This window comes from Cervus canadensis, chromosome 28 (assembly GCF_019320065.1).
Source record: "Cervus canadensis isolate Bull #8, Minnesota chromosome 28, ASM1932006v1, whole genome shotgun sequence".
NCBI lineage: Eukaryota > Metazoa > Chordata > Mammalia > Artiodactyla > Cervidae > Cervus > Cervus canadensis.
This window is the reverse complement of record NC_057413.1, coordinates 25,874,098-25,897,151: the sequence shown is the minus strand read 5'-3', so window position 1 is coordinate 25,897,151 and position 23,054 is coordinate 25,874,098. Positions and strand designations below refer to the sequence as shown.

The 23,054-nt window shown below is 41.0% G+C and overlaps 1 protein-coding gene across 1 annotated transcript; it reads right to left on the bottom strand.

The window, feature by feature from the left end:
• Window positions 1-13,037: 13,037 nt before the first annotated feature.
• Window positions 13,038-17,774, bottom strand: LOC122429640 (HLA class II histocompatibility antigen, DR alpha chain). Its single transcript, XM_043450137.1, has 5 exons — window positions 17,583-17,774; window positions 15,320-15,565; window positions 14,602-14,883; window positions 14,140-14,305; window positions 13,038-13,447 (listed from the first exon to the last, which is right to left on the bottom strand). Exons 1-4 carry the CDS (start codon window positions 17,659-17,661, stop codon window positions 14,151-14,153), a joined length of 762 nt encoding a protein of 253 aa, XP_043306072.1. The 5' UTR covers window positions 17,662-17,774; the 3' UTR covers window positions 13,038-13,447; window positions 14,140-14,150.
• Between the last annotated feature and the right edge of the window lie 5,280 nt (window positions 17,775-23,054).

Genomic DNA, 23,054 nt, shown 5'->3' with positions numbered 1-23,054 from the left:
TTGATTGGCGCAGTCATTTTATTTTTCTGGAATTGAGCTTCAGGATTTGCTTGTATATTTTTGAGATTAATCCTTTGTCTGTTTCTTCATTTGCTATTATTTTCTCCCAATCTGAGGGCTGTCTTTTCACCTTACTTATAGTTTCCTTTGTAGTGCAAAAGCTTTTAAGTTTCATTAGGTACCATTTGTTTAGTTTTTGCTTTTATTTCCAATATTCTGGGAGGTGGGTCATAGAGGATCTTGCTGTGATTATGTCGGAGAGTGTTTTGCCTATGTTCTCCTCTAGGAGTTTTATAGTTTCTGGTCTTACATTTAGATCTTTAATCCATTTTGAGTTTATTTTTGTGTATGGTGTTAGAAAGTGTTCTAGTTTCATTCTTTTACAAGTGGTGACCAGTTTTCCCAGCACCACTTGTTAAAGAGGTTGTCTTTTTTCCATTGTATATCCTTGCCTCCTTTGTCAAAGATAAGGTGTCCATAGGTTCGTGGATTTATCTCTGGGCTTTCTATCTGTTCCATTGATCTATATTTCTGTCTTTGTGCCAGTACCATACTGTCTGGATGACTGTGGCTTTGTAGTAGAGTCTGAAGTCAGGCAGGTTGATTCCTCCAGTTCCATTCTTCTTTTTCAAGATTACTTTGGCTATTCGAGGGTTTTTGTATTTCCATACAAATTGTGAAATTCTTTGGTCTAGTTCTGTGAAAAATACAGTTGGTAGCTTGATAGGGATTGCATTGAATCTATAGATTGCTTTGGGTAGGATAGCCATTGACAATATTTGATTCTTTCCAATCCATTGAACACGGTATGTTTCTCCATCTGTTTGTGTCCTCTTTGATTCTTTCATCAGTGTTTTATATGTGTTCTATGTATTAGGTCTTTTGTTTTCTTTAGGTAGATTATACTTCCTAAGTATTTTATTCTTTGTTGCAATGGTGAATGGTATTGTTTCCTTAATTTTCTCTTTCTTTTTTTCATGTAGTATATAGGAATGCAGGGATCTGTTATCCTGTGTTAATTTTTTTATATCCTGCAACTTTACTATATTCATTGATTAGTTCTAGTAATTTCTGGGTAGAGTCTTTAGGGTTTCTATATAGAGGTCATGTCATTGCAAACAGTGAGGTTTCACTTCTTCTTTTCCTATCTGATTCCTTTTACTTCTTTTTCTGCTCTGATTGCTGTGGCCAAAACTTCCAACACTATGTTGAATAGTAGTGGTGAGAGTGGGCACCCTTGTCTTGTTCCTGAATTCAGGGGAAATGCTTTCAATTTTTCACCATTGAGGGTGATGCTTGCTGTGGGTTTGTCATATATAGCTTTTATTATGTTGAGGTATGTTCCTTCTATTCCTGCTTTCTGGAGAGTTTTAATCATAAATGGGTGTTGAATTTTGTCAAAGGCTTTCTCTGCATCTATTGAGATAACCATATGGTTTTTATCTTTCAATTGTTAATGTGGTGTATTACATTGATTGATTTGTGGATATTAAAGAATCCTTGCATTCCTGGGATAAAGCCCACTTGGTCATGGTGTATGATTTTTTTAATATGTTGTTGGATCTGTTTGCTAGAATTTTGTTAAGGATTTTTGCATCTATGTTTATCAGTGATATTGGCCTGTAGTTTTCTTTTTTTGTGGCATCTTTGTCTGGTTTTGGAATTAGGGTGATGGTGGCCTCATAGAATGAGTTTGGAAGTTTACCTTCATCTGCAATTTTCTGGAAGAGTTTGAGTAAGATAGGTGTTAGCTCTTCTTCTAATTTGGATTAGAATTCAGCTGTGAAAGCCTCTTCGGTCCTGGGCTTTTTGTTTGCTGGAAGATTTTTGATTCAGTTTGTTTCCTTGCTGTGATGGGGTCTGTTAAGATTTTCTATTTTCTTCCTGGTCAGGTGTTGGAAAGTATATACTTTTCTAAGAATTTGTCCATTCATCAGTTTCAAATTTTATTGGCATAGAAGATGCTGTAGTAGTCTCTTATGATCCTTTGTATTTTTTCAGTGTTGTCTGTTGTGATCTCTCCATTTTCATTCTAATTTTGTTAATTTGTTCTTCTCTCTTTGTTTTCTTAATTGAGTCTTGCTAATGGTTTGTCAATTTTGTTATTTTTTCAAAAAACCGCTTTTAGCTTTGTTGATTGCTATGGTCTCTTTAGTTTTCTATTGCAATTTATTTCTGCCCCTTAATTTTTAGATTTCTTTTCCTTCTTGCTAACCTGGGGTTCTTCATTTTCTTCCTTCTCTAATCTTAGGTTGTTAGAGTTAGGGTAATTTATTTGCTTTTTCTTGTTCTTGATTGTAAGCCTGTAATGCTATGAAACCTTCCCCTTAGCACTGCTTTTACAGATGCCCAGTAGGTTGGGTTGTTGTGTTTTCATTTCATTCATTCTTATACATATTTTTGATTTTCTTTTTTGATTTCTTCTATGATTTGTTGGTTATTCAGAAGCGTGTTATTTAGCCTCCATGTGTTTGAATTTTTAACAATTTTTTTCCTGTAATTGAGATCTAATCTTACTGCACTGTGGTCAGAAAAGATGACTGGAATGATTTCAATTTTTTTGAATTTTCCAAGACTAGATTTATGGCCCAGGATGTGATCTATTCTGGAGAAAGTTCCGTGTGCACTTGAGAAAAAGGTGAAGTTGCTTGTTTTGGGGTGAAATGTCCTATAGATATCAATTAGGTCTAGCTGGTCCATTGTGTCATTTAAAGTTTGTGTTTCCTTGTTAATTTTCTGTTTAGTTGATCTATCCATAGTTGTGAGTGGGGTATTAAAGTCTCCCATTATTATTGTGTTACTATTAATTTCCTCTTTCATACTCGTTAGTGTTTGTCGTACATATTGCGGTGCTCCTATGTTGGGTGCATATATATTTATAATTGTTATATCTTCTTCTTGGATTGATCCTTTGATCATTATGTAGTGTCCTTCTTTGTCTCTTTTCACAGCTTTTATTTGAAAGTCTATTTTATCTGATATGAGTATTGCGACTCCTGCTTTCTTTTGGTCTCCATTTGCATGAAATATTTTTTTCCAGCCCTTCACTTTTAGTCTGTATGTGTCTCTTGTTTTGAGGTGGGTCTCTTGTAGACAGCATATATGGGGGTCTTGTTTTTGTATCCATTCAGCCAATCTTTGTCTTTTGGTTGGGGCATTCAACCCATTTACATTTAAGGTAATTATTGATAGGTGTGGTCCCGTTGCCATTTAGTTTGTTGTTTTGGGTTCACGTTTATACAACCTTCCTGCATTTCCTGTCTAGAGAAGATCCTTTAGCATTTGTTGAAGAGCTGGTTTGGTGGTGCTGAATTCTCTCAGCTTTTGCTTATCTGTAAAGCTTTTGAGTTCTCCTTCATATCTGAATGAGATCCTTGCTGGATACAGTAATCTAGGTTGTAGGTTATTCTCTTTCATTACTTTCAGGACGTCCTGCCATTCCCTTCTGGCCTGGAGGGTTTCTATTGATAGGTCAGCTGTTATCCTTATGGGAATCCCTTTGTGTGTTATTTGTTGTTTTTCCCTTGCTGCTTTTAATATTTGTTCTTTGTGTTTGATCTTTGTTAGTTTGATTAATATGTGTCTTGGGGTGTTTCGCCTTGGGTTTATCCTGTTTGGGACTCTCTGGGTTTCTTGGACTTGAGTGGCTATTTCCTTCCCCATTTTAGGGAAGTTTTCAGCTATTATCTCCTCGAGTATTTTCTCATGGCCTTTCTTTTTGTCTTCTTCTTCTGGAACTCCTATGATTCGAATGTTGGGGCGTTTCACAGTGTCCCAGAGGTCCCTGAGGTTGTCCTCATTTCTTTTGATCCTTTTTTCTTTTTTCCTCTCTGCTTCATTTATTTCCACCATTTTATCTTCTACCTCACTTATCCTATCTTCTGCCTCCGTTATTCTACTCTTGGTTCCCTCCAAAGTGTTTTTGATCTCATTCATTGCATTATTCATTTTTAATTGACTCTTTTTTATTTCTTCTAGGTCTTTATTAAACAATTCTTGTATCTTTTCAATCTTTGTCTCCAGGCTATTTAGCTGTAACTCCATTTTGTTTTCAAGATTTTGGATCATTTTTATTATCATTATTCTAAATTCTTTTTCAGGTAGATTCCCTATCTCCTCCTCTTTTGTTTGACTTGGTGGGCATTTTTCATGTTCTTTACCTGTTGGGTTATTTCTTTGCCTTTTCATCTTGTTTAGATTGCTGTGTCTGGAGTGGATTTTCTGTATTCTGGAGGTCTGTGGTTCCTTTTTATTGTGGAGGATTTACCCAGTGGGTGGGGTTAGACGATTGGCTTGTCAAGGTTTCCCGGTTAGGGAAGCTTGCGTCAGTGTACATTTCTTCTTTTTGAGAGCAATGGAGTGCCCATAAATGAGTTTTTGAGATGGGTCTATGTGTTAGGTGTGACCTTGGGGCAGCCTGTTGTTGACATTCGGGGGCTATGTTCCTGTGTGCTGGAGAATTTGCGTGGTTTGTCTTGCTCTGAAAACTTACTGGGCTCTTGGGTGGTATGGTTGGTTTCAGTTGTAGGTATGGGGCTTTTGGGACGGTTCACTTATTGCTTAGTTCCATGTAGTCAGGAGTTATTCTGGGTGTTCTCAGTTTTGGGCCTAAGTCTCCTTGCCTTTCTTGGATTCACGTTTTATTCTTCCTGTAGTTCAGGACTTCTCAACTATACAGCAGATAATAAAACTTCTAGAGTTAATGGCGGAAAGATTCTCCCCTGTTAGGTACACCCAGAGAGTTCACAGAGTTACCATGAAACAGGAGAAAAAGTGAGGAGTGGTAGAGATGAGCAGGAGGAGAAAAAGGGGGACTCAAGAGGAGAGAGAACAGATCTACGCAGCTGGTCTGTTCCAGAGTGTTCTTCGTATCTCAGACACCTACAAGGATTCGCAGAATTGGATTGGGAGGAGAAGGGGAAAGGAGGAAATAGAGGTGTTCTGAGGTAGAAAACAGAGAGTCAAGATTGGGAGAGAATAATCTTCGGTTTAAAGATAGGGCTTCTCTTTTTTTTTTTTTGGTAAGGTTATAGTGTAGTGAAAATGAAAATGAAGAGTAGTAGAGGAGTACTAGAGGACTTTAAAAGAAATAAGAGAAAAAGAAAAATAGAAAATAAAAGAGAAAACGGAAAGGAAAAAAAAGAAGAAAAAAGAAAAAAAAGAAAAAATTAAAAAAAAATAAAAAAAAAAGAAAGAATGAAAAAAAAAAAAATTTTTTTTCCCCTAATTAAAAAAATCGTAAAAATCTATGTAAATGAAAGTTAAGGAGTAATGGGGGAGTAATAGGGAATTTTAAAGGAAAATAAAAGAGAAAAAATAAAAAAGAAAAAATATAAAAAGAATAAAAAAAATTTTTTTTTTTCCTTACTTAGAGAAAAAAAAGTAAAAATATATCTAGGAGTTTCTCTGGAGCTGCTGCGGTCAGTGTGGGTTCGGCTCAGTTTCAGATAGCTCCTCGTTCCAGCTTACACTTCTCGATATCTACAGGGCCCTTCCGGTGAAGTCGGTGTTTTCTACAGGGATTTTAATCTGTTGCACCAGTCCCTTCTGAAGCGGTTCCCTTTGTTTATTTGGCTTCTGTTTGCCGGTCTCTTCAGAGCCTCATTTCCGCCCTGACACAGGCGGGCGGAGGTGGACTCTTATTCAGTTAGCTAGTTCCGTTGCGCTGCTGGGAGGGGCTGACGCTGCGGGGAGGGGCTGGCGCTGTGGGGCGGGGCTGGCGCTGCGGGGAGGGGCTGGCCCTGCGGGGGCGGGCTGGCGCTGCCGGGAGGGGCTGACGCTGCTTTCTCCGTCTGCCGCTGCTCAGGCTCCCGGCTGTTCTATATGGAGCGCGCCCCGCGCTGCGCTAGGTTCCAGCCCTCGGGTGTTACACAAAAGCGCGGAAGGAAAAGCTGCGCCTGCTCTCTGTGCCTTCCCCGTCAGAGCGGTCCAGGCAGCGAGGGGCTTGATGGGCGCACTATCCCCAGGTGTGGCGCACTCACTCCCTTCCGCGGACCCAGTCTCAGTTTCCGCTGACGCCAGTCGGGTGCGCGCGCCTTCCGCCCTCCGCGTCCCCAGCCCCAGTCCCCGCCCGCGCCGGTCGGGTGCCTGCGCCCTGTGTCTCGCCGCGACCTTCCCCTCCCCCCTGCCTCCTGCCTCCGGCGGGGCTGGGCGGGTCCGCAGCCTGCGACCTCTTCTTGGGACTTTCTCCGTCCCTTTGTTCTGCGAACGGCCGGCAGTGTGTTCCGGCCGGTCAACTCTCTCCCCCTTGGTCTCCCACAGTTCAAGTTGGCACCTCACAGAAGCTCCCTCCGATTGTCCTCAGGGCACTCAGGCCCGCGGACCCTAGCCCAAGCAAGGCCGCCTAAGACTCCCTTCCCGGGACGGGTCTCCGTCCTTAGCTCTTTTGTCTCACTTTTTATCTTTTATATTTTGTCCTACCTCCTTTCGAAGACAATGGTCTGCTTTTCTGGGCGCCTGATGACCTCAGCTAGCGATCAGAAGTTGTTTTGTGAGGTTTGCTCTGCATTCAGTTATTCTTTTGATGAATTTGTAGGAGAGAAAGTGGTCTCCCCGTCCTACTGCTCCGCCATCTTCCATTTCTCTATTTTATCTTGAGTTTTCTGTATTCTGTAATTAGGAATATTTAGTTGAGATAATAGTCAAGTTTTTGGAAGTGAAGTAATACACTTCTAAATAATCCATAGCTTATCAAAGAATAAATTAGATGAGAAATTAGAAAACTATTGGAATGTTAAAATAGACTCAAAATTTGTGATATACAACCAAAGCAATCTCCAGAGGGAAATCTCCAGAGGGAAATTTATAGATTTAAAATATAAATATATATTTATATGAAAATAAAAACGTATAAAATTCAGAGATCTAAGCTTTTAACTGAAGAATCTGGGAAAAGAAAATTTAACTGAAAAAATAGAAGAGATGAAATAATAAAGAGAAAATTAATGCAATTGAAACTAAATGCATGATAAAGAAAATGAATAGAACTAGAAGGTCTCCTTTCTTTCTTTCACTTTTTAAAAATAAATCACCTATAAGGCTGCTAAAAATAGGGAAAAAATCTAAATTAAAATTATTAATATCCAGAATGCAAAAATATTCCTAAAGAGCCTTCAGACATTAAAAAGATACTCAGTTCAGTTCAGTTCAGTCACTCAGTCATGTCCGACTCTCTGCGACCCCTTGAACAGCAGCATGCCAGGCCTCCCTGTCCATCACCAATGCCTGGAGTCTACCCAAAACCATGTCCATTGAGTCGGTGATGCCATCCAACTGTTGCAGGAAGGGGGACCCTTCCAAGGCCCGAAACTGGGCTCTTGTCTAACACTCGGAAATGAATTGTCCGAGGAGACACATGTGCTGACAAAGCAAGAGATTTTATTGGGAAAGGGCACCCAGGTGGAGAGCAGGAGGGTAAGGAAACCAAGGAGAACAGCTCTGCCGCGTGGCTCACAGTCTCGGGTTTTATGGTGATGGGATTAGCTTCTGGGTGGTCTTTGGCCAATCATTCTGACTCAGAGTCCTTCCTGGTGGCACAGGCATCACTCAGCCAAGATGGATACTAGCGAGAGGGATTCTGGGAAGTGAACGGACACGCAGTGTCTCCTTTTGACCTTTCCCGAACTCTTCCGATTGGTGGTGGCTTATTAGTTCCGTGTTCCTTATCAGGCTCTCCTGTCATAAAACAACTCATGCACATGGTTACTATGGTGCCTGGCCAGGGTGGGCGGTTTCAATCAGTGTGCTTCCCCTAACACAACCATCTCATCCTCTGTTGTCCCCTTCCCCTCCTGCCCGCAATCTTTCCCAGCATCAAGGTCTTTTCAAATGAGTCGGCTCTTTGCATCAGGTGGCCAAAGGATTGGAGTTTCAGCTTCAACATCAGTCCTACCAGTGAACACCCAGGACTGACTTCTTTTAGGATGGACTGGTTGCATCCCCTTGCAGTCCAAGGGACTCTCAAGAGTCTTCTCCAATACCACAGTTCAAAAGCATCAATTCTTCGGTGCTCAGCTTTCTTTATAGTCCAACTCTCACATCCACACATGACTACTGGAAAAACCATAGGCTTGACTAGATGAACCTTTGTTGGTAAAGTACTGTCTATGCTTTTTAATATGCTGTCTGGGTTGGTCATAACTTTCCTTCCAAGGAGTAAGCGTTTTTTAATTACATGGCTGCACTCACCATCTGCAGTGATTTTGGAGCCCCTCAAAATAAAATCTGTCACTGTTTCCACTGTCTCCCCATCTATTTGCTATGAAGTGATGGGCCCAGATGCCGTGATCTTAGTTTTCTGAATGTTGAGCTTTAAGCCAACTTTTCCACTCTCTTTCACTTTTATCAAGAGGCTCTTTAGTTCTTCACTTTCTGCCATAAGGGTGGTGTAATCTGCATATCTGAGGTTATTGATATTTCTCCCAGCAATCTTGATTCCAGCTTGTGCTTCCTCCAGCCCAGCGTTTCTCAAGATGTACTCTGCATATAAGTTAAATAAGCAGGGTGACAATATACAGCCTTGACGTACTCCTTTTGCTATTTGGAACTAGTCTGTTGTCCCATGACCTGGACAATGTAAAGAATTTTGTGCCAGTGGATTTGATATTTTAGATGAAATTCACTGAAAAACATTACATTTTATTATCTATTTCTGTGTAACGAATCATCCCAAACTTAGTGACTTAAAACTAGAGCTGTTTGAGGATTGTTCTCTGTTCAGGGAGTCGACTGGGCTTAGTGGGTGGTTTTCATGGAAGGTATCTCACGTGGCTACAATCAGACAGTTACTGGGCCTGGGGTCCTCCGGAGGCTTTTCTGGGACACTGGACACACTCTCCCTCTGCATGAAGTCCCATGTGGCCCCATCAGCAATGAAGACAAATGTCTTACCTGATGGCTTAAGACTCCCAAGAGAGGGAAGTCAAACTTAGCCTCAAAATTTGTGTGGAGTCATTTCCATCACATTCTAATGATCTAAGGGAGTACAGGTCAGTTCAGATTTATGGGGAAGGGATATATAATCTATGTCTTCATGAGATAAATGCCAAAGAATTTGTAGTCTTCTTTAATCTACCACATGAAAGTGTGTTAGTCACTTAGCTGTGTCCGACTCTTTGTGACCCCATGGACTATAACCTACCAGGCTGCTTGGTCCATGGGATTCTCCAGGCAAGAATACTGGAGTGGGTTTCCATTTCCTTCTCCAGGGGATCTTCCCAATCCTGGGATCAAGCCCGGGTCTCCCACATTGCAGGCAGATTCTTTATCTTCTGAGCCACCAGTAAAGCCCATATGATTTATCCTATATGATTTACCAAAATTGACTCAAAATAGACAATCTGTGTAGCAGTATATCTGATAAAGAAATTTAGATTATCCAGCAATTGAAATCCAAGGCCTGGTTTGCTTCAATGTTAAATTTTACTAAATTTGTTCAATCCATCTGAAATTGGTTTTTATTGACATTTGAGTATGTGTCACAGTAACTTTTCTTAAATAGACATTCAAATGACCTAGTGGCCCTAGGTCATTGAGGGTCATTGAAAAGACCCTCTTTCCCCCATTGCTCTGCAGTCTCACTACAGACCAGAGCATTGTATTTGTGAGGGGCTCTGTTTCTAGAATTTCTTTTTTGTTCTGTTGTGCGGTTTGTCTATACTTGAGCCAACACAACCCTAGATTAATATATAACACAACATTAACTCATATAGCTTTCATTATCTTGTATTTATTTCTTCCAGCTTTTTTCCTAATTTTTCAAAATTTTACTGGCCAATCTAAGACTATAGTATTTACATGTGAACTTTTAATATCAGCTTGGCAGTCCTCCCACACCATCACTACCACCACCAAAACCCCAAAACACTGAAGAAATAAAACTAGCAAGGAATCGAGCAAACAAAATCCCTTGCCGTGATGTTAATGAGATTTTTCATTTCAGTTCAGTTGCTCAGTCATGTCCGACTCTTTGCAACCCCATGGACTGCAGCACACCAGGCTTCCCTGTCCATCACCAACTCCCAGAGCTTGCTCAAACTCATGTCCATCGACCTGGTGATGCCATCCAACCATCTCATTCTCTGTTGTTCCCTTCTCCTTCTGCCTTCAATCTTTCCCAGCATCAGGGTCTTTTCAAATGAGTCAGCTCTTTGCATCAGGTGGCCAAAGGATTGGAGTTTCAGCTTCAGCATCAGTCCTTCCAATGAATGTTCAGGACTGATTTCCTTTAGGATGGACTGGTTGGATCTCCTTGCAGTCCAAGGGACTCTCAAGAGTCTTCTCCAACACCACAGTTCAAAAGCATCAATTCTTCGGTGCTCAGCTTTCTTTATAGTCCAACTCTCACAGCCGTACATGACTACTGGGAAAACCATAGCTTTGACTAGACAGACCTTTGTTGGTAAAGTTCTGTCTCTGCTTTTTAATATGCTGTCTATGTTGGTCATAATTTTTCTTCCAAGGAGCAAGCATCTTGTAATTTCATGGCTGCAGTCACCATCTGCAGTGATTTTGGAGCCCCGCAAAATAAAGTTTCTCACTGTTTCCATTGTTTCCCCATCTATTTTTTTTTTTTTTTTTACTGAATATAGCTTTAGAGACAACCGATTATCTTTAAAATATTTACTCTTACTGTCTCCAAACTTTATAATCTAATCATTTATGTAGATCCATTGATTTCTCCTAATGATGATTTGTAGTTTTAGCTATAGAAATCTTACTCATTTTTATCAGATTTATTCCTTGACAATTTATTCCATGATAGCATCTTTTGGATGCTATCATGAACGGTAGGTATCATTTTCTTGATTCCAAGGTATGCTCCCCACCCCACCAAAACCCTGCTACAAATAACAAGAAAGTTTATCAATGCTGAAGAATTCAAAACCAACCAAAAAATCTACTTGGCAATGAAGGCATTAAACAAAAATTAAATATACACCATCATTTATAATCAGATAAGCTGAGGCCCACCAAAATGTTTTCAAGAGTTTGTTTGAGGGAACATGAACTCAAATCCAGCAGTGCCAAATTAAAAGTGGTTAGGAGCACCTTACGAACACAAGTTGGGGGAAAGACTTTTATAGAACTGAGGCAGAAGGAAAGAAAGAAAATTATTTGACTGGCTATAACTTAAGTGGCTGCCTGAGTTGAAAAAGTGTTAAGTGGGTGTTTGTGATTGGTTGTTCTTAAGTTCGTTTTCTAGCATATGAGTGTGTTAATGGGTATTAGACCTGACTTGGGCTTAGGCTTGCTTATGTCGGTTACCAAGGCATTTGAGCCACCTCAGTCTAATAGTCTCCTTGTGTAGTCACTTTAACAATCTCCCCCCTTTTGGGCACCCACTTACATATTGATATTTGTTACTAGCACACTCTCAGTCATCATTTGGGTAACTCATTTCACTGTGAAATTAAGAGGTTCCAAAATCATGTTTGAAGAAGTTTTTTCTGTTCATCCTATTGTTCATGTTTCTGTTTCTCAAAGCACCATGAGATCATCTGATGTATTACCGCATTAGAGTTCCCGTGAATACCTGTAAGATCCTTGAGAGAACACAGTTTAACAGGGGGACAACTGCTGACTGTCAGAAGGAAAATACCAAGGGACTGAAATATGCATCTAGTTAGGGCCCTCAAGAACCAAACCATTTGGTACCAAATAAAATACTTTATGGGAAGAGGGATTAATCTGTTTTAGCCAAGCGGCTTAATTTTTTATATTTGAGTTTCTACTAAACCAGAAGTATTTACTATAGCAGACTCCTATGGGCAACAAATAATTTAAGTTCTATTGTCTAAAATCACCTATTGACTCAAAATAATCTTTATGCCAAAGAGGCATATTTTGTGATGGCATATTCTGCTATCATTTCAAGGTCAAGCTGCCTTGATTTGGCTTGCTTTTGTTTTACTTCTCTTAAAACTTTGAAGAAAAATAGTGGAATTTATATTATATGGAATATTACTATCACTAAGCTTGATATCTAAATTTGCTTGCATTTTTATTTATTTATTTTCATAATAATTCAATGTGATGCAAATTAGCTTCAGTCTATGTTAAGAAAAGATAAAGTTTATGTTAAAAAAAGGTAAAGAGTCTGCCTGCAATGCAGGAGACCTGGGTTTGATCCCTGGTTTGGGAAGATCCCCTGGAGAAGGAAATGGCCACCCACTCCAGTAATCTTGCCTGGAGAATTCCATGGACACAGGAGCCTGGCAGGCTACTGTCCATGAGGTTGCAAGAGTTGGACACAACTTAGCAACAGAACCACCACCACCACATGTTAAGAAAAGGGCTTCCCAGGTGGTGCTAGTGATAAAGAATCCACCTGCCAATGCAGGAGACATAAAAGACAAAAGACGTAGGTTTGATCCCTGGGTCAGGAAGATCTTCTGAAGGAGGGCATGGCAACCCACTGCATTGTTCTTGTCTGGAGAATCCCCATGGACAGAAAAACCTGGGGGGCTACAGTCCATGGGGTTGCATAGAGTTGGACACGATTGAAGTGACTTAGCATATACACATGCATGTTGAGAAAATAGAGAATGCCAATCCTCAGTGTCCAATCTCATCCTTCCTTAAGTCTGAAATACATGGTGCTGATATGCCAATCCTCTTACGTATATGGATGTGCTTCTGTGGTGTTCACCACTCCACCACCATCTGCTCCCCACCATCTGTGTCACCCATTATCAGAAATCTGCTTTAAGGTTTGAGATTCACTCTATTCATGATCCAAATATCTCATTGATTCAGAGGCATAAGAATCCAAACCAGACTAAGAACTTGTTGCTAAGTCATCTCTCAACAAATAAACCTAAAACAAATAAATACTCTAGTGTTTTCCAGATGAGGACCAGACCATGATAAGTGGATTGCTGGCAGATCTTCCAAATGAGACTAGAGTTCTAATGAACTAGGATATTTCTGATTAACTTCAAAGTCTATAAGATACATTCACCATTTAGACATTTCAGGATGAAAGGATAACCTATATTCCCCAGCCTCCATGAAGAACTGACTCAGACACCAAAAACTTCACCTGAGACCCACTTGAAGTTTACTGTATTCAGAAAAATCACAATCACAGTTAGAAGAAACTCCAAGTAGTAAGTATACAAGAGATGCCCCCATAGAACTTTCCAAAGATTCCATAGCAGGAAAAAAAGGATCCTATGGGGTCTATTCCAAAGGCATTACATGGTGATAATAAGACAGTGGAAAATGGAGGGAAAAACAATACAAGAAGGAGCAGTAGACAGGGAATAACTAGACATTAGAATTTGGAGACTATGGAAGGCATCTTACTCTTAGGGTCAGTAAAGGACTGGGATGTGCTGAAGCATGCTTGTCTTCAGTGAGGTGAACAATTGGAGAATTGCCAGGTTTGTAAAGCTATTAAGGCAGAAATATCTTCATTGATCTTCTCTCTAACAAAGTCCATTACCTGTAGCAGAACACACATAGTTACTATAGAGTTTAAGATGAATATTTTGAGCTCTTATCTTCAGATTCCTTACTCTTACTCCTTAACCCCTGACTTTGGAAAAGTCTCTTAATATTTGTGTGACCTCTCATAAATGCAACCTTTCCAACATGAACTGCTATTTCCTACCTTCTGTGAAAGAATGAAGGAGCAGGCCATGTTTCACTTTCTCTTAGATCTTCTGACACATTTTTTTTTTTTTCAGAATTGAGGGGAAAAGCAGGCATTGGTCTCCAAGAGATTTCCACTTCATACAGTTACCCTAAACCTCAAAAAAGTCATGCTCTGGAAATGCTTCAAAGCTTGATGTCTTATCTCAGGAAATATAAGCCAGGAAGTGTTGTAATCTTGAGGTTGGCTTTCCCAGATCACTGGACCCACTATTTTAATGTGAAATAATTATTGTGGGTACTGGAGATAGTTTCCAAGACTGAAGGCATGATCTTTGGTGACATGTATGGAATGGGGTGTAAGAATGTGGGGCTTTGGAATACCAGATGATGCCAATGTCTGATTCTGTCCAGTATGATAAATCAGGAGCCATGACTTTTGGAATGGTTTTCTCTTAAAGGCATCACAAGTCCTTTTCCTCACTCTGTTTCCTCCCCTTGAATCATTCCAGAGATGTCATCCTCTGACCACATCAGACTCACCTGCAGGTGCCTCAGAGAGGCCCTTGGCGTTCAACAGTGTTGGCTTTGCGCACGCCCTTGATGATGAAGATGGTCCCTGCAATGATGCCCACCAGAGCCACAATCAGGCCCAGGGCACACACCGCATTCTCTGTGGTCTCTGGGAGGGGGGCTGGAGCTTCATACTCTGGGGAAAAATAAGTCAGAGTACATAAGAAATGCATGTGGTAGGGAGCAGCACTTGGCACAAAATATATGATACTTAGTCAAAAGAATATATATATTTTTTCATCAGTTAAATGAGAAGAAGACAGGATGATGTCAGGGAATTATAGATGAGAAGAGGGGAAAGCAGAGCAATGGGAGAAGACCAGAAACCAGAACTGGAGCAGTTGTGAAGCAGATCCTCGGGGTCCCTAAGAACCAGACACATGCATCCCAGGAGGAACAATGAAGTATAGGAGACTGAAGGACGGTTCTCACCCCAGTGCTTGAGAAGAGGCCCATCCAAGCCCCAGTGCTCCACCTTGCAGTCATAGACATCCTCAGTTGTGGGCAGGAAGGGGAGGTAGTGGAACTTGCGGAAAAGGTGGTCATTCCTGGGCAGGAAGACTGTCTCTGACACTCCGTCAGTGACAGGTCTGCCATTTCGAAGCCACGTGACAGTGACCACAGGTGGGGAGAACTTGTCAATGAAGCAGATGAGTGTGTTGGGCTCTCCCAGTTCCACAGGCTTGTCTGGGAGCAGAGTCACTTCCGGAGGAACTGGGAGACAAGTGACAGAAATTAGCCTTCCCTGCTTAGCCCTGCCCCTCTCCCTCCCACCGAGGCTGACATAGCAGTTGAAACTGTTTTGAGAATCTATGCCATGGTCTCTGATACCCAGCTCTGATTCCCTTCCCCATGAAAGGGGAACCAGTACTCGGCATAACATATTCAAGGACTTCATTCCTGGCTCCCCCAGCAAGGACTCAGGGCCGAGGCTTTATGAGAGACTGTGGATGCCAAAGACAAGATGTGAGCACATCAAGAAAGGAGAAAATTCATAAAGTTCTTGGACTGGTGGCATGAGAATGTGGGGTTTGCCTATGACAAGAATAGGCCCCTGAGGCGAAAGTCTCAGTAACAAAAACAAAGAGCTCAAGCATCTGTTTAAAGCTACAATTCCCAAGTCTAGGAGGACTGGAGCAGAGAGAGGTACCATTGGTGTTCGGGGTGTAGTTGGAGCGCTTCATCATGATGTCCAGGTTGGCTTTGTTCACAGCCATATTGGCCAGGGCACCCTGCGCCTCAAAGCTGGCAAAACGCCCAAATTCCGGAAGCCGCCACACCGTCTCCTTCTTCTCCATATCCACGTGGAAAATCTCGTCACCATCAAAGTCAAACATAAACTCGCCTGATTCCTCAGGTTTCAGATAGAACTCAGCCTGGATGATCACATGATCCTCTGAAAAGACAAGAAAGGGGGTCAGGGTGGGACCCAGGAGAGGAAGATGGAGAGGAACCCAGGATGTGAGATGCACATGTGTGGGCAGGGATGGTGGAAAGAGAGGGCCAGGCGGGAAGGAGGAGTGATGGAGAGTAGGGATGAGTTGAAAGACAAGGCCTGCATGGAAGGACATTCGTGTTGAACAGAGCTAGGGGTGGAGAAGCAAAGGGACAGTGTGTGGGCTGAAGGAAATTAGGGCTGAAAACCCAGAGTTCCATGAAGCTTTTGTTTAATTCCATGTTACTGGCTGGGAAATGATTCCCTCTTTAGAAATCCAGCAGCAGCTCTGATAAGAGAAATGTTCCCTCACACTCTTGACCTAGAAATTAAATCTCCGTAAGCCAGAAACCCAGGGCATGTCTCAGAGCACCGCAACTCTCAGAAGAGAGAAACACTGTTTAAAAAGTTGTGTCTGAACTTGGAATCAAATGAAATCTCAAATTCTCATTCAGCTCCCTAGTGATCTTGAGTAGATCACTTTATCGACTTGTATGTAGGTTTTCCATTATATTGTACTGTGGTTTTGTTTCTATGCTGGGTTTGTTTTTGAGATGAAATGAGACTAGTTTTAAGGAATTTCTTAGTATATCGTCAGGACTACAGCAAGTACTTTAGCATCAGAAATTGCTTTGTGTTTAAGGACCAGACCCAGGAAACGTATGACTGGAGATGATGGTACCCAAATAATTAAGTGTGAGCCCTTGTAGCATTGTAGAGCACTGACTTTCCTGTATCCATACCCACATCCTGCATCCCTCTGGGGGGATGATTATATTTAGATTGACCTTATCACCATTCCCTTATATCTTAAAGATCTTTAAATTAGACTGTCATTAAGGGACACATTCTATTATAGTTGACAGGGAGAATAATCTGTACTAAGGGGATAACTGATTTCAAATAAGAAAGCTACAATTGAATAGTATGTTGCTTTTGTGGTGTATGCAAATGAGAGGTGGGTTTTAAACTCCACCTGTTCATTGATAAACGAAGGGATTTATTTCACATTTGCAGCTATAAACACACACACACACACACATTCTAACTTCCTCTTTTCACTCCAGGGGAAGTTATCTTTTATGGTAGGCATCCTCATATATGGCTCTTTCTGGGCAATGGAAACCTACAACTGTCATCACGAGGCTTTACTTATTTCTAGTCTATCTGCCACCTTGCCACCCTCTTTGGGGGTCACTCCAGGTGAGGAATATTTTTTCATAATAAACCCACACAATATTTGCTCTGAAGATGAGGAGAGAATAACATCAGACTCTTCACTTCTTACTCGTTTTTCCATTCTCTGGGAAATATTACTAAGCAATAGTGACCAAAGAGCCCTGTAAGTTCCACTCTAACTGGCTGTTACTGTCCCAAGAGGTTGTCCACTAAATGCAACTCATATCAGCATACCTGCCCTTCCCCCTCCCTTGGGTGGATGGTTGCTTTTCAATGGCTTTCCTTTCTAGTGATCTTCAATATAATGTCTGTGCTCCAAATAGGCTGATGGGATTCATAGGCCAAAAAAATAGCTACCAAGGTAAAAATAGCTTAGAGCAGGCGCCAAGAAATTCTGATTTTTTTTCTGATTTAATCCTCACAAAATTACGGGGAGGTTTTAACTTTTACTAATTTTCCAGGAATGAAAAATGAAAGTACAGAAAGTTAACTTGTTAATGCCTGTCAGAAAATATCTCCCTGAAAGTTTGGTTTATATCAAAGTCAATAGCATGAATCAGTATACAGCTCAATTTTGCTCTTCTAATCTCAGTTGTACTTCTTGGCTTTAGTTACTCCAATTCGTGGTGAGGAGAGAACTCTTCCAATTACAATTTATTATAATTCTAGGGTTAGACCCACATAACACCTGTCACACTTCTCTTTCATTCTAAAGACTGTCTTGCAAATGTCCACAGTTCATTTCTCCAAAGCTCTCAGAACGTATTTATTCCTAGTTTTGAACTCTCTCAGCACTTACCTTTGATAGCCCCTGATTCCTGTAGGCTGATCAGGAGAGGGATGAAAAGTCCTAATATTGGGATCCTGGTTATGGCCATTTTCGTCTTTGGTGTCTCGAGGAGGGTCAGTGTCTCAATGAGAGCTCAAGGTGGATCAGAACAGACAGGAATATGAGAAAAGAGACTGTAAGGTGTCATAGAGTCTGACTGATTAAAAATTTAAAATCAGTTGAGCTGCAGCCAATCAGAAAAATCGTTTGAGATGACACTGCTGTTGCTGAGGGAAAGACTCTTGCAAAGGGTCCAGGGAAGGAGAAGCTTTGTGTATTAGATGAAAAGGAACTTCTTAATTAACCAAACAAACTCACCACCAAACAAAAAGAATGAAAAAAATTGAGTTTTCAAGAATAATGGGCAATCATCCACAGACTCTTCCAACTCAAGCCAAGTTCTAGAAAGGGATCTACCTGAAGCACATTAGTGAGAATAGAATCAATGGGAATATCCTAAGGTGAGAGTTAATGGCAAATCATGGTTCCGTGCTGTGACAGCTGGGGAATTTATTTAAGGGACACCAGGTCATATAAAGTGTCAGGCTATGAGGAATGCCTGAATCTTGGGAGTGCCAGGTGACAGAGCTTCACTTAAGATGCCACTTTTTACTTGAGGATTCTCCTCAAGTATCTTAAACTCCAAGGTGGCCAATTCTGTCCAAGAGCTTGGGATCCCTGGCTCTTTAGTATATAGAGAACATTGGAGGAGAAACTGAGTTCCAACACACGCAAAGCTGGAGAGAGATGGAAAGCTGCACCTTGGAACACAGGTTGTGGTTACTGGAGACAGTAGATTGGAAAGAGAGATCCTATTCCTAATTCTTATTACTTTCATATCACTGGAGATTGGAGAAGACTGCTGGGCACACATCTATTTTTGAAGACTCAGATAGATGAATATATACACAGGGCAGAGCTTATTTTACCTGGAAGATTAAAGATATAACCTGCAGGAATGCTTTACCATTCTTTCCTCATGATGCAAGTTCGGATTCAAAGAATTTATTTTGATGCTCACTATTGAGACTACAGAAAGTTAGGTCATGCTGATGGGCCTTCATGTTTTTGAAAATATAGCAAAGTAGAAGAAATGTTAAGCCACCCAGAAAGGGCTGGGATCCAGATACTTCCAAGGAGGAGAAAAGTGGCAGAGACGCAGCTCACGAGATGGTGAGCTCACCGCTTAAGATCTCAATACATAACTTAGCGTGGATGGTTCATACTCTTTTCTACACTGTTGAGGCCTTGCCTTGCGCTAAAACTCTCCTCACCATTCATAAGAGTCAACACTCTATACATGGTTGATTGTAACTAAGAGTTTTGAACATCCTCTGATAGGGACTTCTATATTACTGGGAGGATGCATGAACAGTTCTGCCTTAAAGTTGTTGAGGACTGTGCTTCCTGAAGATAGTGGAATGAGCCAGATGAGAGTTCTACAGAGTAAGTCGCTGCTTATCATGTGGTCTTATACTGTAGGCTCATCATCAACTCTATCCCAACCTCCTGTAATCACACTTAACCAAGAATGACTTCTCCATGCCTGCCCTTTGCTGGCTGCCATAATGGCTTGTTCTTACAAGATGCTCAATAAATGAATAGTAAACTCAGAGATTACATCTTTGCATTTTTCATCTTGTAATAGCACCTTCAACCCAAGTGTTGCCCAGCAACGTATGATGTCATTTAGTCCTAAGGCACTGATTGGTTCTCCTCCTGAGATGACTAAATTGGGGACTCTAGAACAGACTTTCAGTTCCCTTTCTATGTGATGAGAAAGAAGTTTCTATTTGGACATTAATCACGGTTCCCTGTTTTTTCCTGACCTCTAACTTCCTGTGCGTTTGAGGGAATTTCTGAGGGTACCTGAATGAGGTTGTCTCTGACATTAATAGGTGAGAAGCTTCTGTACTAGTCAGAATTGATTCAGAAAATAGAAATCCCTGAGGACACCCTAGGCAGAGTTATTTATTACAACTCTACTCTATTACAGGGAATTATATCTTCAAACTGTTAGGAAGCCTGGGGGAGCACAGGTCAGTGCAGACCCCTAACTCTGAGAGGGAGGGACCTGTAGGAGCCACTGCTGACATCACGGCTCCTCTAGAACCCAAGAGGAAGGAATGTCTTGGGAACCCAAGGATGATGTCAAGATCTTCGTCTGTGAACCTTTGTGTCTGCTACCTGAGAAACCCTCAGCCTGTCTGTGCTTCCCAAATCTCACGATACGAAGTTTCACTGGCAGAATGTAGGCCACATTCAGAAACTGGGGGCCAGGGAGAGTCTGGGAGATGCAATATTCTTAGTTTTATTCCTTACTATATAGACAAGGGGCTTCCCAGGTGGCTCAGTGGGAAAAGAATCTGCCTGCCAATGCAAGAGATGCTAGTTTAGTCCCTGGGTTGGGAAGATACCCTAGAAAAGGAAATGGCAACCCACTCCAGTATTCTTGCCAGGATAATTTCATGGACAGAGGAGCCTGGTGGACTACAGTCATTGGGACCGCAAAGAGGCGGACACGACTGAAGTGCTGAGCCACATGGCCCGTCCCACCCTCGGAAGCTGAGAGTCTGAGAGTTTCATCCATTTTCTCTTTACCCCATGTGACATCTGATGATGCAAAGCCCTGAGCTTGTACAGGCTCTCAGGGGTTCGAAGTCACTTTTCTTTGTGTAGTTTTTGTAAATAAGAAATTACACACATACACACACACAACAATGTCAGGGGAGGAGCTGGAAACTTCAAATCCACATCTCAGAATATTTCCACAGGCTCCACTGCTATGATTTGAGCATCAAGGGCCAGTTTGTTCTTCTCAATTTCTTTGTCTGTTCTAACAGGCACGGGCTGAACTTGGTAATTGAGAGACTGTGGAGAAAAAATTCGTCTGGGAAAAAACCCAGTGAAGCCTGAGAGCTGCTGCCTTCAACAGCTGCCTCCTTCTGCCCAATCAATGACTGATTCACTCCTTCATCACCACTTCCTGTTCCCTCCATATTTTGGCAAATTATTTTCAGCACCATTTCTAATTCCATATGTCATATTTGCCGATCTGTGGCAAATATAAGGAGGAATGACTCCTTAGGCCTGCTGACTGACTGGCTTAGAACGAGGAAGGTGGTAAAGAAAATGATTAAAAAAAAAAGTAGTTAGTTAGTAGTTAGTTTTCAAGTCTGAATGTTACGATAAATGAAAGACATTTTAAAAAAAAATAGAGGTCATGACAAGAAGGTGGCTCTTGTTCGCATTAACATAGCATGGCTAAAGCACAGAGCAAAACGGAGTTAGGTTATCACAGTAGAAGAAGGGAGACCTTGAGTGGATGAATAGCATCTAACACATAGGTCATTTCAAGACTTAGATAGGATGATACAACAGAAATGGCCAGTGCTGTAAAAGGTTTTATAATATCAACAACAATATTTTTATCAAGCCATGAGAGTCTTTTTTGTTGCACTCTTTCTCCCTTACCAATTAAAATACTTTAATTTTAATGGTGATGGTGGTGTAGTCTCTAAGGCTTCTCTGACTCTTGTGACCCCATGGACTGTAGCCCACCAGGCTCCTCTGTCCGTGGGATTCTCCAGGCAAGAATACTAGAGTGGGCTGCCATTTCCTTTCCCAGGGGATTTTCCCAACCCAGGGATAGAACCCGGGTCTCCTGCTTGCAGGTGGAGCCTTTACTACTGAGCCACTAGGGAAGCCCAATAAGATAATAAATATCATATTAAATATTACCATTATATTTTCCACCATCATATTTCCAACTTATTCTGAGGAAACCAAGATTTACAGAAGTCTGGTCTTTCGGTCCATGTTCTCACTTAGAAAGTGGGAAAGTAGTTTTGTAAATCATGTGTCTGACTCTGTAGCCAGTAATATGTGGAATCAAGGAGCAAGTCCATTCGAAACATCAAAACCACGCCAACCACAAATGCAAGCCTCAGGTGGGGATGACAGTTGCTTTGTCTTATACACTGTGTTTATTGGTGAACGTTTTAAAGGTACTCAGGAAGCATCACTTTCCTTTTCCCCTCCAAAGCATAGTAAAAACGGGCCTAGGCTTCCCTCTTGTGGTCAATAGTATTTAATTCTTCACATCAGTTTTTTTTTTTTTTTTTTTTTTTGACATTGAGCATTCAGAAGGTTTGTGAATGATCTGAGATTTTTAAAATCAGGATGTTTTAACTAATTTTTTACCTCATGTACATACTCAGAAATTCCAGGTGTGTTTGATCTAATTAGGTTGCTTAAATGACCTGCAGTTTAAAAACTTTGAAAGTCTTTTTATATTAAGTATCACAATGAGTTTTTTTGGATAACAAAACACAGAATGTGCTTCTTTTAAATAATTTGACAAAGAAAGTGGTGCTTAGTATAGTAAAGGAAAAAAGAATGGTAAATCATTTTCATTCTTGTGGGTAAAAGTTTAATACCCTTTCTACCTATCCAGGACAAGTTTAATCTTAGGCTTATTTCCTAGCTTTTTTCAGGAAACCAAAGAAAGGAAGAATGTCAGCTAAATTTCTAGACAAAATTGACTGTGGTAAAAATGACCTCTGCTTGATAAGTTGTATCTTGGCTAGGAGGAATTTCTGATAAACTATAACAATGTTGGAACCCATAGCTTGGGCATCTCTGAATGCAGTGATCCTTGTAATTGGTCATGTGCTTACCAGGGGTCTGGAACCTAGGCTCATGAACGTGATAGAAGAGGCACTGATTCCAAATGGATGAGGAATCTACTCTAGGGGAGATGCCACTTTTATGGGTGTAAATCCATCTCATACCTAAGCTGCCCCTGCAGGGGGCAGATGGGCAGAGACTAGGACCCGGTCTGCATCACGGGTTGTTCCAAGAACTTCTCCCATTGAACAGAATTATCAGATGCTGCCTGCTTGAAATGCTTTGATCCTGTTATCCTTCGGAGTGACTCTGAGAGCTAAATGAGTCTGAATATCCGGTCAAAGCTAAGAAGATCCCCTGGTCCCTCATTTTATTCATTTTTTACACATATATGTGTATATGAGACATCATCAGTGTTATTAAAGATCCCTCTCTAATAAGTGTCTGCTGCTACATTTACACAGATAAAGGAGTTAATAATGTCCCATCTGGCTTTGATCACTCTCTCCCACTTTTATACAGTAAGACCACAGTCCTAAATGAGTCTCCTTATCGACACCACTCTGGGATTTATCAAAGTGGCAGAAATTTGGGGCAGATAGTTCCCCTGTGTGTTCATGATTAAGTCTAATAAGCAGTGGGCTTAACTTTCATGTGACATTTAATATTTGTATTTCTTTCTGATTTCTCTCAACCTACATCACATGATAACACTATGCAATTTTTTAAAAAACAACATTTTTGGAATCACTATTTGAATATCCTTAAGATGTTATTTCTATTCTTTAGACATATATATCTTTTCTTTTTTTG

Bases quoted from the DNA above. Each gene is read 5' to 3' on its own strand.
- LOC122429640 (XM_043450137.1), bottom strand. From the start codon at position 17,661: ATGGCCATAACCAGGATCCCAATATTAGGACTTTTCATCCCTCTCCTG. The intron at 15,566-17,582 runs GTAAGTGCTGAG...TTGTCTTTTCAG, and splicing joins GGAATCAGGGGCTATCAAAG to AGGATCATGTGATCATCCAG. The intron at 14,306-14,601 runs GTGAGAACCGTC...ATTTTTCCCCAG, and splicing joins GCCTCTTCTCAAGCACTGGG to AGTATGAAGCTCCAGCCCCC.